At 38.5% G+C, this 20,431-nt stretch overlaps 1 protein-coding gene across 1 annotated transcript in view; it reads left to right on the top strand.

Moving 5' to 3' along the window:
* efna2a (ephrin-A2a) overlaps positions 1-17,452 on the top strand; it is a 58,761-nt gene extending 41,309 nt beyond the window's left edge. Inside the window, exons 2-4 of the mRNA XM_056240939.1 lie at positions 7,178-7,470; positions 13,425-13,490; positions 16,061-17,452. Of these exons, the coding sequence (XP_056096914.1) occupies positions 7,178-7,470; positions 13,425-13,490; positions 16,061-16,179 (478 nt within the window). The 3' untranslated portion in view covers positions 16,180-17,452. The remainder of the gene's footprint in view (positions 1-7,177; positions 7,471-13,424; positions 13,491-16,060) is intronic.
* Positions 17,453-20,431: the final 2,979 nt, after the last annotated feature.

The raw sequence follows: 20,431 nt of genomic DNA on the forward strand, positions 1-20,431 counted from the left end.
AGCGACGCGGTCGTGGTGCGACGCGCTCTTTTTTTCCAAGCGCGTGCGCGCCGCATCGAGATAAAAATATCTCAACTTTTCAGAATGCCACAAGCGCACCGTAGCTTAGCAACGACAGACGCCTACGGAGCGCAACCGCCCAAGCGCTTTGGAGAAAGGAGAACGCGGCGCGCCTAGCGTTTTCTACGCGTTTTTGGGCGCTAAATGTGAATTCAGCCTTATTTAATTATTTCTACACATGTATAGTGTCTCAGGCAAATTACTGACTTTGCACAAATCAAAGCAAACCTTCTTATCAACCTGCTGGACACATACAAGCTCAAAATGATTATTCTCACATTGTTTTAGAGCAGGGGTCTCCAACACTTCGCTCGCGAGCTACCAGTAGCTCGTGGCATGTTCACATATCGCGCTCACATATTTTGCTTGCTCAAGTTCGTTATTTCAAATGTAGGCACGCGGGAAGCGCGCTCATAAGCGACGCGCTCATTTTTTCCAGGCGCAGTAAGTTTGTACTTCGCGGTTGTCTATGACAACTATTGACAACAAACCCACCGTAAGCTGTCATGAGACTATTTATGGTAGCCCAAAAGGGATAAAAAATATATATATATATATTTTTAAAACGCGGCACACGCAACGACGGGCCGCACTAACATTAAACTTTAATGTCAAGTATAGGGGGCCACAAAATATTACCCCGCGGGCCGCGAGTTTGAGACCACTGGTTTAAACGATAGTGTACAACATAGACATAGCTTTGGATTTGTACTAATTTGCTTTGTCCTTTTTTTCCGTTGATGGATTTTCTTATCCATTATTACCGTTTCCTTCTAAAGGATTCATCAAAGGCCCAAATGACTCTTGACAATTTACAGACAAAAAGTTCATGACATAATCCATTTTGTAGTCTAACAATAAGACACTTTTGGACTGCTTCTGTTTGACTTGATGCTCTAAAATTCATTCCATGAGAAAAGAATAAAAAATTATGCGTTTTTTCATGTCCTGCCCTCTTTAATAAGTTACACAGAAGCCAAAGCTTTGGGTCCTGCCTCCAATATCATGCAAAAGAGCAGACAAATCTCCTGGTTGTGACTTCCGTACGTGAAAGCTCATAATTTCACGTTTAAAATGATTACGGCCCCTGCGAGGCTGCACAGGCTCCCCGCTGGCATGTCACTCCCTATTCGGTGCCGTGGCTAGCCGTGCAAACCGAGCTGCCTAACAATGAGTCAAATATTAGGACCGACACTGCCTGTGGTAAGATGCCACACTCCCGATCCGGTAATTGTATTCAAAAGTATTATTTCTTCCCATGGAGATGCTGCAGTATCCCTGCTGTGTTTCTGTCTGAGCGGAGGGGAATAATGAGGCCGGCTGTATATGCTGCAAGGAGGCTGTGGACGGCCTTCATCATCAGGATGGGTCGCTCCCTCCAGAGCCCAGGAGCCTGGCTGCAGATCTCTGCCATTGTGACCAGAGGCAGAGTTACGATCCAGACGCCATCTATCATACAGCAGCTTGCTAAAGCAGTCAATGGCCCTGATTAATCACTTCGGCCAAGCATTGCTATAGGAGGACTGATTGAGTCTGGATATTAGGGCTTTATTTTATTTTTTTACGCCCTCCATCAATGCCACATAATAGATTAGATTGCATAGTGCCTGAATTCAGTCACTCGCTGTGATGTGTGTTGCAAAGTCATTTAGAATCTTTCTAGAAAATGTCAGTAATTGCTCAATGAAATATTAAGAGTGTCCACGATAAAAGAAACGTAAAATCTCAATACACACTTGCCAAGTTCTTAGAAATGCTCTCGTGTTGGTTTCGGTTTGAAAAGCTTTATACACCATTTTCTAGGAAATTTTCAATTAACGACTTTAAAAATGTCATGTGGTGTGATCAAGTAAAGAGAAATAACATATTTTCCTCAAACCTTACATGTGTACACACATGTGACACATTTTATTGATTATTTAAAATATATACAGTGGTGGCCAAATTATTAGAACGGTAAGATTTTTTAATGTTTTAATGGAAGTCTCTTCTGCTCACCAAAGCTTCATTTATTTGATCCAAAATACAGCAAAAACAGTAATATTGTGAAATTTTAAAAAAACTGTTTTATATTGGAATATATTTTAAAATGTAATTTATTCCTGTGATCAAAGCTGAATTTTCAGCATTACTCCAGTCTTCAGTGTCACATGATCCTTCAGAAATCATTATAATATGCCGATTTGCTGCTCAAGAAACATTTATTATTATTATCAATGTTGAAAGCAGTTGTGTACAATTTCTTTTCAGGATTCTTTGATAAATAGAAAGTTCAAAAGAACAATATTCACAATATTACTGTTTTTGCTGTATTTTGGATCAAATAAATGAAGCCTTGAGCAGAAAAGACTTCTTTTAAAACATTAAAAAATCTTACCGGTCTAATAATTTTGGCCACCACTGTATATATTTAATAATATTGACATTTTTATTACAAAGAAAATATATAAATAACAGTTTTTAAATATTTAATATTTTAAAGTATTGAAAAGTATTTTTTCTTTGCAAATGTCATTATTTATTCATAAATATAATTTAGCCTTGCCTTGTCATAATGTCATGAGGTCAAAAGATCTGATGATTTTTAAGACATTTATTGACCTTGACACACAGCCATAAGGCCTTCTCTATGATATCGCTTGTTATCATTTTGATTGTGCTGATTTAAAATGATGCATCAACCTTATGAAGTACCCTGGAAACAGCAGCCGTGTTGACATCATCGTGGAGGCTAGATTTGGCTCTCTCATCCAGCATGGCTGTCATTTGGGCAAACTTGTTCAGAATGGCAGCACTCTCTCTCTCGCTGTCCCTTTCTCTTTCTCTTTTGGCAGCGTCAGTACATCCTCGCTCCTCTTGACATAACAAGGTCCGGTTCCCAAGCCCCTGCATCAGATGCGGGCAGCAGATAGCCCCAGCGATAAGTGGCTTTTCTCCTCTCTTTTATCTCGCATGGAAGAGCTTTGCCTTGGAGCTTTGCATTCACAACATTGTGGCAGCCCTTTGCTTTTCCATATCATTAAAAGCCCCCAGTGTCTAGCAGGGCTGGCATGATGGCAAAAGGCCTGCTTGTGGCAAGAACACAATAAGTGGGGCTGGAAAGCCTCCAGAATCACATCGTACCGAGCCGCGGCAATGGCTCACAATGTGTAACGCAAGTGTGTGTAATGCCAGAGTTTCGGCTCCACCACCTTTGGATTTACAGCAGTGTGTGCGTGCATGTGCCTCAAGTGATCCTTTGGTACAAAGACTCGGGGAAAAAAGTATGCAAGACTTCCTGCGAGGCTTAAAGAAATGCTCACATGCTGCCATCTTCACTATTAATAGCAAAATTTGCTGATTTCGTGTGCGTGTGTGTGAAATGTTTGTAGAAATGCATTATTTATGTTTTGTTTGTTTTTTACCAAACAAAGTCATTTTGAATATTTCTAAGTGGTTTACATAGAATTAAATTACTTTAACCCGCCAAAGCCTGATGTCTACTTTGGTGGAAATCCATTTTTAACCAATCATGTGCAAACCACCATGGATGATGACCTTTGACCCTTACCTATAACTCTAAATGTCTGTCTGACTTTATGTCATTGTGTATTTGTAGCAATTTCAATTTAACATGACTGATGAAAGTTGTGAAGTATTCTATTATACTGAAATCTCTCAAAACACATTATTTTGATAAAAGAAGAAGAAAATTGAGATTAATTATTTTCTTGTTCACAAAGAAGTTTTTTCTCCTTTGGGATTGAATTATTTATGCATTAGAGGGTTAAAAATATTTAGAAGTTTTTCTACCAGCGCATTTATGTCCTTCACAAAGCTTGTGTGCAACGTTTACAATTTTCTCAAATGTTGTTTACCAGAATATGAATGTTCAGCTCCGGTATTGTTGCATATTTTCTCCGATTGTGACAGTTTAGATCCATCGAGCTCTCTGTCTAAAAGCAGCTTCAGATACTTGAATGTGAAGATCTTCTGAATATCAAAGTTGTAAGAGACAAAGGGAAGACGACAGCAGGTGAATGAGGAGCGGCATGCTGTGAGGAACTGAAGAGTGTTTGTTTAGAATTCTCCATGATGCTCCGCCTATTTGGGAAAGCAGGGAGATGTGCGTGTGTGTGTGTATGTACATGAGAGAGAGATCTTTTGATATTTCTGAGCACGAGTGTCAGTCTGTTTATGATTCAGCTGTCTCCTCATCATGTCTGTTAACACTTGCCCCCCCCCCCCACCTCCCGAACCACCGTCGGGAATAAAAATCCATTTATTGTGCAATCCCGTGTTTGCCGTTAGAACCAATCAGCGGTTATTTTTAATGAGGTTATGGAAGCCACTGTAAATTCACAGATCGATATTTCACCATGAACCATAAACAAGTTCCCGATGTGCTTCGGGAGAGTTTGAGAAGGTCAGACTCAACAGGAGAAATGTGTTCCTGGAAAGATTGTGAAGGATGGGTTTCACGCACACACACAAGGTTGCGATCCCTCAACATATGCTGGGATGTTCTGCTCAAACTGATATATGTCCCCCCTCGGTAATCTGTTCATGCTTGATTAGAAAGAAATATCTCCGCAGCGTTTATGTTGAAGGTCAGGAGCTCCAAACTTTCTGGAGATTTATTCCTTTTGATAGTATAAACAAGTGATTAGACAAACAAGTCACTTGGACTTGTTTGAAAGGACCTAAAATACATTTGTCCGCTTAATGTAAACGTGGGTGAAGAAAGATGGAATTGAGGTAACAGTTTGGGAGTGTGGCTAATCTACAACAGGTGGACCCGATTTAGACTGTGAGAGCTGAATTACAGTAACATATCCAGAGATGTTCCGCAGCATGGAAGTAATTTACGGCACGTTTTATGGTTTACGTTTTGTGACTGCGGGTATTTGTGTGTGTGTGAGATTGTGACTGCAAACATCTGAAAGAGCCATTAACAGAGGGCAAAACAAGCTGCCTTTTGGAAAGGCACTTGATGTGGGCTGTACTGTGAGGAAATCACTGTGCCAATAGTTTGTCTTGTTAAAGGACAGACAGGCAGGTGCTGTAAAGGGCAGCTTGTATAGATGAGAGCACAGGACCTCATTCTGAACACTGAAGGCAAATGGACCAGTTCCTGATGGTCCTTCCTCGCTTACAGAGGTGTGAGTGCTTTCTGCTGTTTTCACTTAGATACATGTCAATCTATAAAAAAAAAGGAAGGTTTATATGTGGCACAAGGACACTTTTAGAAAATATTGTGCTCTTGGTTAAATTTTGGTTATTCGTTGCAGTTTGAAAAATGATTGTCTTGTTTTGGTTTCCAGTACAAATTTCTAAACATTCATGAAACAAAATGCATGCATGGATGCAACTCACGAAAACATGTTTTGGTCATATTTCACCCTAAAAGAAAAGAAAAGAAATACACACACACACACACACAGACCGAGTATATATTCAAAAGTTTGGGGTCAGTAAGATTTTTTGTTTTCTCCTATGCTCACCAAGGCTGCATTTATTTGATCAAAAACACCTTTTTTATTGTAATATATCTTAAAGTGTAGTTTCTTCCTGTGATGGCAAAGCTGAATTTCTTTAAAAGTCTTTAGTGTCAGTCACATGATCCTTCAGAAATCATTATAATATGCTGATTTGGTGCTCAAGAAACATCTCTGATTATTATCATTGTTAAAAACAGTTGTGCTGCTTAATATGGAAACCATGATAAAAAAAAAATCCAGGATTTATAGAAACTAAAAAGTTCAAATGTAGGGCATTTACTTGAAATAGAAATCTCTTGTAACATTATAAATGTCTTTGATGTCACGTTTGATTAGTTTAATGCATATATGAAGTGTATATTTAGCACGTGTGTGTGTGTGTGTGTGTGTGCGTGTGTGTGTGTGTGTGTGTGTGTGTGTGTGTGTGTGTGTGTGTGTGTGTGTGTGTGTGTGTGTGTGTGTAGATGTTTTACATTTGAGTTTACAAGCTTTGTTGTTCTTTTAAAATTCACTACTGTAATACAAACACAAAAAATAATGCTTTTATTTGTATTAATTAAAATCAGTACAGTAAATACTCCCATGCTGTATAAACACTGCAATTTAAAATAAATCCATTGCATTAGTGACATTTTTTGCATTATAATAATAATGCAATAATTATTGATGGTACAATAATTTGAATTATTTGTATCATGCAAATATGATAAAAGATGACCCTGACATATCCATGCCAAACAAAATTGCTTTAAGGCAGTCAAAAAAATATATATTTAAAAAGTGTCTTGTCTTGTTCCAGTTGGCACATTTGTTACTTGTTTTAAGCATAAAAACCTCAATAGGCCTACATCTATTGTTTTATTTTTTATTTTGTCAACAGCAATTTATTTTTCAGTCAAAGGCATATACTCGCAGGACTCTGACAACACATACTGTCACACACATTCGCAGCCTCTGTAGGTCACACTGACTTTCAAACTGATTCACTCATGCTATCTTTTGCCTTTCCACCCGTTCTCTCTCCCTCTCCCTTCTTTTTTCTTACGCTCTGAGAGCTGCATTCTCATGAAACGCACACAAATGCGAAGCATGAAAAATTATTTTATGGTGCCAGTGTGGTTCAAAGCTTGGATTAAGGGTGGAATTTAATATGAAGTTGATGATTTATATGACAAGCTCAACTCGCTGACTAAATTTGTGTTTTTCGTGAACATAATCAACATTTTCATTGATAAATGTTGCTACTGCACTAACCCAAAAATATGAACAAAGGCAAAACTAAGTTGTTTTTTAAGAGGTCTATTTTAGGCCCTAGTCAAAGATTTTTTTTTTCTCTCATTACAGTATTACAGCGAGAGTTTGGTTTTCTGTGTGTTCTGGTTTGCCATTCTCTCTCTGCATAATGGTGACCTAGATAGAAAATATGCATTGTGGTTATTCATTCCAGCTTATTCTGTTGTGTTCCCTGTGATTTTCTGCCCAACAGATTTAGCCTTTGTGTGTTAAACATCGTTCTTTGCTGCTGTATGGTTTGAATGGAGGCCAAATAAAGCACTGAACTAAAGAATATTTCAATTGTCCCTGTAACAGGAGTTATGTCAGTCATCCTAATCTAATGCTCTGACTCTCCTTTGCAGGTTCTGGCAGGGCGAATACACGGTGGCCGTGAGCATCAACGACTACCTGGATGTGTACTGTCCGTACTACGAGAGCCCTCAGCCTCACAGTCGCATGGAGCGCTACATCCTTTTCATGGTTAACCACGATGGTTACCTCACCTGTGAGCACCGCATGAGGGGCTTCAAACGGTGGGAGTGTAACCGGCCCCAGAGTCCCGACGGACCCCTGCGCTTCTCTGAGAAGTTTCAGCTCTTCACCCCCTTCTCGCTTGGTTTTGAGTTCCGGCCTGGGCACGAGTACTATTACATATGTAAGTGTGTGCGTTTTTCCATTGTGTGCACGTTTCAGAAGTGGCATGTGGTAAACTTCTAAAATGAGAAGTCAAAGTCGACTCAATGTTGCAGTGGTTCTCAACCTTTTTGACGCTCCATTGTAACAGTCCCCAAAAGTTTTCCAAGGCCTAACACTTCTAGTTTCTGTAAATTAAATTTTAGGATTCCAGAAGATTTAAATACTGAATGTTCTTAAACCAGTTATACCATTGTGATTCACTGGATAAGGATTAGGATGTTTTTACTCTCAATTACTCGGTTTGGTTCCTCCATATATTTTTGATCTTCTTTCATTTTATCATACATCCAGACACCTCAGATCAACCAGTAGTTTATGGTTGATTGTTCCCAGGACACGTCTTAAACTGAAAAGCTGCTCCACAGCTCTGGAATTATCTGCTACTTTACATTAAATCAACATAAGATGATTTTAAATCCCCCATCTATTTATTACTGCATATAGTCATAGGTAGGTGCAGTAGTATACTTTGTACATTGCATGTGATTGTTTTGTTTTCTAGTTTTAATATTATTTTCTTAAAGAGCATATTGCAGGTAAAAAAAAAAATCTAAATTAATATATAACCTTGTATGAAAATACCATATGAAAAGGTAATGCAGGATTTAAAATGTTTTAAAACGACATAAGGGCACTAATTTAGTAGATAAAGTGAGCGTTTCTTGGACTGCTCGTAAAAACGGCTTTTTTTTCAACATCGCGTCATTTTACGTCACGCTAGGGAGCCTCAGCCTCGCCTCAGTGCAGAGCAGGCTGGCATTCAGTGAGAGCGCCCGTGAGTCAGTGTGTTTTCGGTAGTTTTTGTATTTCAATCTATCATCGTCATGGTAAATTATTGTGTTTGTGGAGGTTGCAAAAACTCCGGCCTGTCAGGACATCGAGTCCACAGGTTTCCATAACAAGAAAAAGGACGGTGCTGTATATATTTCGTGCCTGGTGCGGTTTGTGCAGGTGAAGAGACGGGATTTCTCTTCCGCATCGGCTTCGAGAAACGCGGTCGTGTGTAGCTTTCACTTCAGATCGTATGTAGCGTTCACTTCAGATCGTGTGTAGCGTTCACTTCAGATCGGAGGATTATCATCCCGGCGATATGATGGAGTTCAAAATGGGATGCCGAAGCAAGAATATTGATCGTCGTATACTGTACCAATGGCATCAAATAGTGTGATATAGGTAGTCATGCCCTAAATAGAGGCAACTTGTAATTGAAAAACAAAATTACTAGGTTGATTAAATATTCAAATCTTTAATTTTCTGTTTATGTTATAACCCAGATGAAAATATGTTTTAAAAATGTACTTGAGTATGTTTTTAGTAACTTACAATAGAAATATACTCAAGTATAGTTTTTATACATTTAATAGTATACATCTACCCTAAACATACTAATGTCTGCTGGCCTGATATACGATGGTAATAATCTGTACAATATTGTGAGCACAGTGTATATCGTTAGCGAACGTGTATCTATAAGCACGTCTCTCACCAAGACACCTGTCCTGTTCTCCACTGGTTCTCCTCACACCACAACTCAATGTGTCTCTGACCGTTCTGTCTAACATTAATCCTGGCCTGTCCCTACTCTCTTGGCAGCATAGCAGGCTCATAATTGTATGGCTGTAGTCCGTCATACGAGTAAGTATTTCCTCAGCGTCCGAAATGTCATTGCGATCCATTGTTTTCCTGTTGTTTGAATCGACCGCTCTCCCGCCCGTTACGTCACGCCCACCACACCCATTTTCAGACGCGGAAGTAAAATTTTCTCACAAAAACGACTCCAGAAGCTTATGTAGCGTATTTATAAGAATATTTTAAAGAAAATCTAGTTCCTACATTATTTTTCTATATATTGACTCGTTGGGTCCTCTAACCTGCAATATGCCCTTTAACTTTTTACAGCACTTGTTGTTTTTAAATGTGCTTTACTGACTTTAAAAGTGACTGACACTTTTAAAAGTAGGGTACCACATCAGTGTTATTTTAGCATTAATTATTATTTTGTATTTTTTTTTAATTGGCTTTTATTTTACATTTTCAGTTTTAACTCTTAATTTTTTATCATTTTGTTATGTGCTTGGTCATTTTTATTATTTCAGTTACTTGCCCAGACAACATTTCTAAGGTTTTCTATCTAGTATTTGTTCTATTTACTAAAATTAGTTTTACTTTTAGTTAATTATTACAACACTGCCTCACATAAGTTTTCCAAGACAGTGGGAACCAGTTGTTGTGGAGGTTAAATACAAATAAGAAATATCTTGTTTGTGCTTGTCTTGGCTTATTTTAAATAATTTAGTCATCTTGAGATTCCAGGGTTTTCTGGGAGGCTCTGGTTGAGAACCACTGCACTGCGGCTTATTTATTTAGTACAAAAAAGCTCCATTTACATGTGATGTTTACACGGTTTTGAGGTAAAAGGCATAGCGAACATCATTGTACATTTTATATAATGCTATTATAATTATTATTGATATCAAAATACATAAAGGCCTGGTTTCACGACAGGGCTTATATTAAGCCAGGATTAGGCCTTAGTTTAATTAGGACATTTAAGTAGCTTTTATAAACATGCCTTAGAAAAAAAAACATTACTGTTGTGCATCTAGGGACAAAACAATGGCACTGAAATAGTTTAAGATATGTCAGTATAAGTTGCTTCCAGTTAAAACAGCTCAACATGCATTTTAGTCTGGGACTAGGCTTAAGCCTTGCAATCAGGGAAAATATATCTTATTAAATCCAAGTCTCAAAAAGTTTATGAATTAAAAATGAATTACTACAACAAAACATAAGCATATTTTGTGTAGTAATTATTGGCTACAACTAGCTGTTATTGCTTGGTAAATAGGTTTATTTATGGTCTCAAAAACAGAGGTACATCTTTAATTTAATTATATCTGAGTAGTTACTATACGTAATTTGAACATGAGTTGTTTTCTTTGTAATTAGTTTGTTTTGACCAGTTTGACCCATTCGTGTGGATTTGTGGACTGGCTGTGAACATAACAGGCAGGCATTATGGCATTGACAGGGTCAATCAGCCAATCACAGAGACTTTATGTGACTTTTCAGACTCCCTTCACGTTCAGCATTCATTGGAATCTCTGAGAACACAATGAGCTGCAGGGAAGCAAAAGAGACGCTGCCTAACTCTGAAACCTCAGCTGGTGGACCTGAGAAAAAATGAGTGTTTTACGCACAGTTTGAGCTTGTATTTCACACTATTTGTTTTGGTATTTCTTTTCTGTCATTTGTATTTTTTTTCTTCCATCCTCGGGCAAAACGTTCTAAAGTTACAGGACATTTTGAAAGACGCGGATAGTTTGTGAGAGAAATAGAAATGTTGAAATAGAGATGCTTTAATCTCAAAAGCTTTAGCTTTTCCTAAATGAAAAACATCCAATAGGTCATTCCCATTATCCTGCACAAAGCTTTAAACTGGTGTGTTCAAATGGAAAACTTGTCCTTCAAGCATTTGTTTTACTCTCCTCTAGTGAAGACAATTTAGTGTGGCTAAACCAAATTAAAAGTAGACATTAAACGAAAAACATCTATTTTTGTACTTCAACCGCCTAGCTGTTTTAATATGATAACATGAAAGACTTGTATCAGTAAGATGCCGGGAGAAAACAGGGAACGGCAAGCAAATCAATAATTTATATGGTAATTACAATTCCTGACATGGGAGGCTGTGGCGTGGGCAGATGTGGCTGGGCCGGGAGCCACCTGTGTACAGTACAGAGAGTCTGGTGACTTTGAGCTCTCGCCGGCTTTGTGTCGCAGAACCGCACTGTCCATCAGCAGCCATTCGCACAGCGGCCGGACGGGCCTTCCTTTCTCCCATGGAGATTGCCACAGATCCTACATGCTTTTCATTTGACTGCTGATTATTCCCTGATTGACAGCTCAGACTGAAAAGGAGCAAAGCAGGCGCGGAGGGGGCGTCGTTCTGAGTCAACATCCCCTCCGCCCAAACCCCCCTAAATCAGCAGGGCGTAGCGCTGCTTATCATACACGCCGCAGTGTTGTCTCCGTGCACGAGAGAGAGAGAGAGAGAGAGAGAGAGAGAGATGCCATAATAAGCAGGCAAAAAAGTTCAAAGATACCCTTCAACTCTGTGTTTCTGCCCCCAAACTGATTTTTAATGCATCTGCCTCGCAGCTCCCACTCCCAGCCAGGTCCTGCATTGTGAAGGCTTTTGTTTCAGGCTGAAGGGGCAGGGCTGGAAAAGGCCTTCGGACACCCCCGCTCCCCCACCAAGACGGCCCCATTCAGCACCCCAGCCGCTCCCTGAGAGGATTGTTTGGTTACCGGCAGCTCTATGGGCGTCATGGTCCCTTGGGGGATTGATGCTTTGAGGCAGGGTCGATGGGGTCAGCGATGAGAGATGGATCTGAGAGGTTATCACGGGGGAAGTGGGGGCTGATCTCGATTGTCTGCTAGTAAAAGAACACGTCCATCAGACCTGGTCAGACTTAACCCCCGGACTTCCATCTCTCCGCCCGTATTGATCGGCTGTGATGACATCTTGACAGGCGTCTTCTACACAGCTGCCGGCGGTTGAGGTTGGGTGCTCTCCAATGAACCTAGGATCCGGTGTGCTGAACATGCCACAAGAATACACAATGACCTGGGGTGGGCAATGGGGCGTGGGGGAGGGTTGTTCAGGTTGAAGATGACAAACTCAAGACCAGGGTTGGATTTTTTTAGGGATCCACTGAAAATTTGAGTGGAAATTCAAAAGATATCTAGCAATACTCTAATAGTGGTTAGAAAGAAAAGATGCATACGTAATTTGTAAACATTTTCAAGATAATATTTGAATAATTTTGATACATTTTTGGCTTTAATATGGTGATAAAACTATATACTAAATAAAAAAGCCAATAATTTATTTTTGGAAACGTCTCGGTTCCATGACGAGAATGGGGTTTCGCCTAGAAAACCCCATTCTCGTCATCCGACGTAACTCGGAGTGACTACGAAAGGGAACATCATGTTTCTCTATCACATTTAATTAGTTAAAAAATATATATATATATGTATATATACAGAGAGAGAGAGAGAGAGAGAAGTTTGGGGTCAGTAAGATTTTTTTTATGTTTTGGAAAGCCTCTCAGCAAGGCTGCATTTATTTGATCAAAAATAAGATTATTACAATTAAATTATTTTTTATACATTTCTATTTTAATACGTGGTCAATTGAAGGCATCCTAGCTGAATAAAAGTATTAACTTAAAAAAAAAGTCTTTCTGACCCCATATATAGATAAACTTTTGTCATTTCTTGTCTGTATTCAGATGGGAATCTATAGACCACTCCGACTGTGACTCGTACTACAACAGCTTGAGCGGTACATTATGCTGTTTTCTTCATGTGCTGGGTTTTCTTTGTGGACATTAGACTGCAGCCAAGTTCAAATAAATGATTTCACTCCCCCCTTCTTTCACACAAGACCCTATAAGGAAATAAGCAGGAGATGTGTTGTGTCTGGAGTACAGAGATGAATGAAGTAATCTGCCAGAAAGCTTGTGTCTGGGGAGCAGAGATGAACGGTGTTGCTGATGTTCTGGTGGAGCCGATCTGATGGTAGACTGCTGGCTGACTCAATAGTGACTCTTTGCTCTCAGGTCACTGAGTGCTATGTGGGGTAATTTGCTATGGGAACATTGCGTGTCACAGGCCATTGTATATGACGACACCAAGCTGGTGAAGGTCATAGCAATTTCCCTGAAATGAAGAAAATCTCAGACTTTGTTCTTGATTTGGTTGTCAGTGGGTCAAACATTCACAAGCGTCACCTCACAACAGCAGGAGGATCTTAAACCAGATTGATTCATTGGCTTGCTGAACGATTCTGTTTGTCACAAGCACATTTAGCTCATTATTTCTCTTCTACTTCCTTTTCAACAGCCTCTCCTCATCCTAACCACGCTGGCAAGCCGTGTTTAAAGTTGAAGGTGTACGTGAAGCCTACAAGTAAGTCACGCTCTAACTGTTTTGCCCTGTCGGCGTAGAAAATAATATCCCCTCATGTCTACAGGCCAGCCTTCTATTAGGCATAACAGGAATGCAAAAATAAGCAGTGTTTGACACATTTTCCAGGAACATTTTGTTAATGAGATGTCATATTTATTTTCAAGCTGTGAGAATGTGTTCAAATGCAGTCTGCAGCTGCTGAGGTCTAATGGGAACGATTAGGACTATTGTGGATTTTTCCTTTAGGATTTTACCTTCAGTCATCATTTATGTATGATGTATAACTTTCTTTTTTCTGTGGAACATACAGTAAAAGAAGATATTTTGAGACATGTCTCAGTGTTGATATTTTTTCCCACACGATGCAAGTTATTGGTCACCAAAGCCAATGTCCGGTTATTCAATTCAACATTATTCAAAATATTTTCTTTTGTGTTACCCCAAAAAAACCACACTATCCCATTTATTGTTGGCAAATGCAGTTCAAGGGTATCAGATATTGATACTACAATCATAGTTTAACCTTTCTTGGTTTACTCCTTTTAAAAATAGCTGATCAAATAACAATTTAACATGTGGCACTGTTGTTCGCACTAACAATGATGTAATCGCTGGTGGTCAGTTGTTGTGCTGTTGCTAACAGGGAATACTACCCGACTAATAGCATATAGTATAATTCTATAGTGAGACTACAGTATACAGTATAATTGTTTTGTGGATAAAAGTTGTATTTGGTAAGGAGGAAAGCAAATAAAGTACGATGGAAACACATTTAGTGAAATTCTAGATATGCATGCAGACAGAATAATTAACTCAGAGAAGAACAGGAAACAGTGTGTTTGTTTTTGTGTGTGCCAATTTCCCCAGATATGACAGTTTTGTTCTTTTGAACACGAGATAAAAATGCAGCTTTATTCGTAAATAATTTTTATGAAATTCTGAATTTGCAGCTTGCATCAAAACATACACTACCGATTTAAGTGTTTGTTCACCCAAAAATGAAAAATGTTGGTGTCACAAGAGCACCACGACGCTTGCATATTGTTTTAACATGAAAGCAGATGTTGTTGCATGAATGCGCGTTGGAGATTAATATTTTATAAATGAAGTGGTAAATTATGGGGGGGGGGGGGGGGGTTTGTGCAAACAAATTGAGGTTAAGCCACTCACATGGATTACTTTTATGATGTCTTAACTACTTTTCTGGGGCTTGAAAGTGGTAGTTGCATAGCTGTCAATGGAGGGACAGAAAGCTCTCAGATTTCATCAAAAATATCTCAATTCGTGATCCGAAGATGAACGAAAGACTTATGGGTTTGGAACGACATGAGGGCGAGTAATTAATGACAGAAAACTAACTCTTTAAAAGTTTGGGGTCAGTAAAAACAATTTTTTTTAAGAAATGAATATTCTGCAAGGACACATTATATTATTCAAAACAAGTGACATTAAAGACTTTTACATTATTTGAAAAAAATCTGTTTCAAATAAATACTGTTCTTTTGAACTCTATTCATCTAAGAATCCTGAAAAAATATTATCACAGTTTCCACAAAAATATTAGGCAGCACAACTGTTTTCAGCATTGATAATAATAAGACATGATTCTTGAGCACAAAATAAGCATACTAGGATATCTATGTTTTGATCTTCGTTCTGAATCTGATCCAGATGTAGGTTTTGACAAAAACGTTAATGCTTTTTGCTCAAAATGTTGCTTTTTTTTTAATGAAACTTACATTCAAGTGTTGATAAAAAAAAGAATGCATTAAGCTAAAATAAAACAGTTTGGGTTTTTTTAAGCAGAGGGTCTATTCTTTCTTTTGATATATATAGCCTGTTCAGATATTCATACAACAAAATATTCTGGATGCCATGAAATTTTTGTGAAAATGATCAAAAATTCTGGCGGTGACTGGGAATTTTTTACTTATTTTTTAAATGGTAATTTAAATGGTAATAATATTTCACAATATTTTTTTACAGTTATTACTGTATTGTTCAATCAATAAATGGAGCCTTGGTGAGCATTCTCCAAGTCTCTGTGAGACTTCTTTTAGAAACATTTGAAAATAAATCATATCGACCCCAAACTTTTGAACAGTATTCCTACTCCTGGTGCTTTGTCATTGCTAATTGTTTAGATCAGGGGTGTCCAAACTCGGTCCTGGAGGGCCACTGTCCTGCAGAGTTTAGCTCCAACTTGCCTCAACACACCTGCCTGGAAGTTTCTAGTATGCCTATAGACCTTGATTAGCTGGTTCAGGTGTGTTTAATTGGGGTTGGAGCTAAACTCTGCCAGACAGTGGCCCTCTAGGAGCGGGATTGGACACCCATGGTTCAGAACAACAGCGTTCAAGCTCCATTTGGAAATACAGCGTTTACTTTAAATTCATTGGCACAGATATGTCAGGTTGGTGTAATCTATGAAAACCTTGTGTGAAATGTGAACCAGATCCTCTGCCTCAGTAATTAAACTCTAATTAGGTCACTGCTGCTTTGAGTAAAGGTATGCATTTCCTATAGCGCTTCCTCTCCGTGTGCTGTCTCTCTGTGTTTGTGTGTTTCAGATGGTTCGGGCTATGAGTCTCCAGAGCCCTTCCTGACTGATCAGAGCCAGCGCTGCAAGGCGGACGGCCCGTGCATAGCTGTGCTCCTGCTTCTGGCCTTTCTGCTGGCCCGCGTTTAAGAAGCTCCACCGCTGCCCAGACTGCCTACCGCTCTCCCTCCATCCATACTCCCTCAGGGAAGCCCTCTCATCCAGCCCCCAGCTCACAGGCTAACGCGCAGTCATCCTCTTTTTTTACTGAACGAGCTCCTCGCTGCTGATCCGAGGACAGAGACGTTCGCCCTGCTTAGCGGCTCATGTAAAGCAGTTGTGAGACTTAGACACCTGTCGTGGAATGTGACCTTTTATATATGCTGTCATGTAATCGAGGCTTGTATTCATGTGCCATTTTGTCACATTTCAGGGCATAGCGGTTTACAAAAGATTTCAGATTTCACTTATTTGGTCAGCTATAATGCCCCCCCACATCATCTTTACTCCATACTCAGCCCCTGTTTACCCAGAAATGAAGGGATTTCCCCCACCCTAATAACAAATGACACCAAAGGACTCTCTTCAGAGTTTTAGTTTTATTTTCCGTTTGAAGGGAGAGAAGAAATGTGTTTTGTGGTAGCCAGCAGTTAGGGACTTAGTGTTAGACGTTCACATGCATGTGAAACACTGTGAAACAGAAACTGATCTTCTTACAATAGTGACGATATATTTTTATTAGCAAAAAGGAAACAAAAGTAGACCTTCTAGCCACTCGTTCAGTGTACGGCTCAGCTGGTGGAGTTTGGATGAGACGCAGCCAAATGTCAGTGCTCACTGCTGGCCTTCGCCTCAAAACTATACGTCTACTGGCGGGACAAGGACACTGAATCTCCGAGATGAGAATAATCACTTTGGTGCAAACCCAAATGCCGCTTAATAAAACTCTGCATTGTTTTTTCTTTCCAGCTCTGTGGGACAAACAAGCAATGAAACGCAGTGTGTGTTTCAAAAAATGATCTGTGTGGATCAGGGACTAGCCACTTTTAATTCACCGACGCACGCACTGCGGGCATGGGCGAAAAGGAAATGGATTTTTTGTATTCTATTTCATGTTATTTTTGTAGCATTTAAAAGCAACATTAATTATTCATGTGATATGAGGAACGGTTTTAGTGGCGATACAGTGTGTGAGTCAGCAGTCGGACGTATTCAGATGGGCCCACTCTCTCACTCTTACTGTTGTTATTGTGATCTTGTCAAACTGTATTCAGTATTTAAAGAGACAGAAAGCATTTCTTTCCATCTGATTTGATTGTGTCCTCTTTTTCATGTGACGTTTTGTACAGCCAACATGTTCTGTCGAAATGAAGAAACATGCAGAAATGAAAAACAAAAAAATAAAGCATTTTTGTCTACGAGATGTGAGAAAAGATGCATTGTCTAGAGTTGACCAGTATTATTTTGTCTCAGCTTTGTATAGAATAGATGTTATATGAATATTTTAGAATGGGCGAGAGATTTAGATTCTCTGCAGACATTGATTGAAAGGTGCTAAAAGGTCTTTTTGATTTCTTTCTCCTCCCAAAATTAAATGATGACAAAACACAACACAGCACATATCTAAAAACTTATTTGTTTTGCTATTCACTGCTAAATTTTCCTGATCTGTAAAGTTCATTTTTGTACAGTATCTAAATGTTGATTTTTAAAGTAACTTTATGTAACTAAATTGTGCAACATTATAGAAAATTATGTGCTTAAGAGAATACTTGATATTATCTCTTTTTGAGATAAAAAAGAAATGGCTTTAGGCATCCTGTGTATGATTTTCACATTTGTTCAAGATTAATCATTTTCTTCAACAAGGATGCATTTAATCCATCAAAAGTGACAGACATTTATAATGTTAAAAATATTTCTGTTTCAAATAAATGCTGTTCTTTTTTTAAATAAAACAAATCAGTTTCCACAAAAATAGTGCAACCGTTGTAATCAACATAGGGAGTTAACTAGTTAACTGAGGTTCGGGAGCGGGGTCACGCCTCAACCAATCACCTGACTTTTCAAAACCTTCTTATATCAGGCCGCCTCTTGCAGTACTGTGTTTGTCTCGTTCTCCCGAACCCTCCCCTCCCCTCTCTCCTCTCATCCATGATTCAACCATTATACCGTCCCCTCTTCTCTCCCCTTCCAGGTTGTTTTGGGGGGTCCTAATCACTCAGCCTACATTTAACTGAGATGATGCCCCCACTCAGAGTCTCCAGGCCACCAACACCAGATGCCCAGATCTGACTACCATCCCTTTCCCCTTCCCATTCATCCCTAACTTTCTTCAATAAATAATTCTCCAACATTGATGGATGTGGCGTGGTGCTTGCTTGTGATTGATAATAATTAGAAATGTTTCTTGAGCAGCAAATCATAGAATGATTTCTGAAGGACCATTTGACACTGAAGACTGGAGTAATGATGCTGACATTTTAAAATATATTAAAATAGAAAACAGTTATTTTAAATGGTAATGATATTTCACAATATTACTGTTTCACTGTATTTTAGTTTTACTGTATTATTTTACTGTATTCATTGTCATTTATTGAATTGTAAGTGTTTTAGTCATTCATTTATACAAGTATAAACTAAAATATTATAGAATTTGTACTTCTATTATAACTCTTAAAATGTAATTAAAAAAGATGATTATAATAATGACAATAGATAAATCAAATTAGTGCAGCCTTTGTGAGCATAAGAGACTTCTTTCAAAAATATTTTAATATATTACCAACCCCCGGACTTCTGAACAGTAATGTATGCCATATAATGTACTAAAAGCAAAATATATATTAGATTTTAAATAATACTTAAGGTTATGAAAGTAAACAAAAAGGAAACGTACATTCATTCAAAAATATTGCTATTTCCAAAAACAAATTTTGTTGCCCCTATATTTACACATTTAGCTCCATTTACATTTACCTTTTAATTTGAAAAACTCCTTTTGCCATTTTTTCCCACACAGATTGGGTTGCTTCATCTATATTAAATAAAACAGAATTTTTATTTTATGTTTTATTATTATTAATATTATTATTATTGTCATATACTTTGACACTAACCTTTCCTTAAAGGGATAGTTCACCCAAAAATGAAAATGCTGTCATCAATTACTCATCCTCAAGTTTTTCCAAAATTGTATGAATTTCTTTCTTCTGAACATAAAAAAAATATATATTTTGAAGAATGTCGGTAAGTAACCCAACAATTGATAGATTTTTTCCATACTCTGGAAGTCAGTGGCTACCATCAACTGTTTGGTTACCCATATCCTTTAATGTATCTTCTTTTGTGTTCAGCAGAAGAAATAAATTCATACAGGTTTGAAACTATGGTTTGAAACAACGTGAGGGGGAGTAAATGATGACAGAATTTTTATTTTTGGGTGAACTATCCCTTTAAAGCAGTGGTTCTCAATCCTGGTCCTAGGGAGCCACTGCTCTGCACAGTTTGTATGTCTCCCTCATTTAACACACCTGATTCAGATCCTCAGCTCGTTAGGAAAGAGCTTTATTAACTGAAGTGGGTGTGTCAGATAAAGGAGACATATAAAATGTGCAGAGCAGTGGCTCCCTAGGACCAAGATTGAGAACAACTGCTTTAAAGGGAAGCTTTTAGCTCTGCTGTAGAATTTTGGATTATTTTGTCCAATGTCCTGAAAGACCAGCCTCAAGAAATCTCTTACCTAAACCATGAAAAATGTGATGAAACATGTTTAATACTTTAGCAGAAGTTATTCAGCCTATTTTACAGACATTTAAGATGTGATTGATTTGACGCTGTGTTTTCGGATGCGGGACGGATGGAATGAGTCATGGTCATACATGACAAGACATTCAGGCGGGTGTCTGCTGATACCGGCTCTAGGCTTTGGCCTGGATGCTCATCCAACTATTAGGTGAGGGATCAGTAGCCTGGCTGGGCTCAGAAAAGTGAATGTCCTATCTGAATATTTTATGCAATGTAGACTATGATAAAAAATACATGCGCTAGAAAAGCATCAGTGCTGGATCTGCAGACTTGGAGATGGTGCTGCAGATGCAAACCAAACCGCCAGTTTGAGGCTGATTTTAGAGGCATTCAGAATGATTATTAGGCTACTGATGATTAAAATGGCTAGTATAAATGGTGAGTAAAAGATTTATGCCTTACATACTCAGTCTGTGTCACAGTATGATGCGCCATTTGTATTATGCTGCCATTTATAATAATAATTTTAATGAAATGTTAGACTCAATAATATAAGTAACACAGCATGTGTGTTACATGCTGATTTCCCCATGAAAAATAGATGTTTGCTGCCCCCTTGTGAATTAGACCTTTTAGTACCCTTAGTCTGTTG

Source organism: Rhinichthys klamathensis, unplaced genomic scaffold (genome assembly GCF_029890125.1).
Source record: "Rhinichthys klamathensis goyatoka isolate OS25496 unplaced genomic scaffold, OSU_Roscu_1.1 h1tg000624l_1, whole genome shotgun sequence".
NCBI classification, from domain to species: domain Eukaryota; kingdom Metazoa; phylum Chordata; class Actinopteri; order Cypriniformes; family Leuciscidae; genus Rhinichthys; species Rhinichthys klamathensis.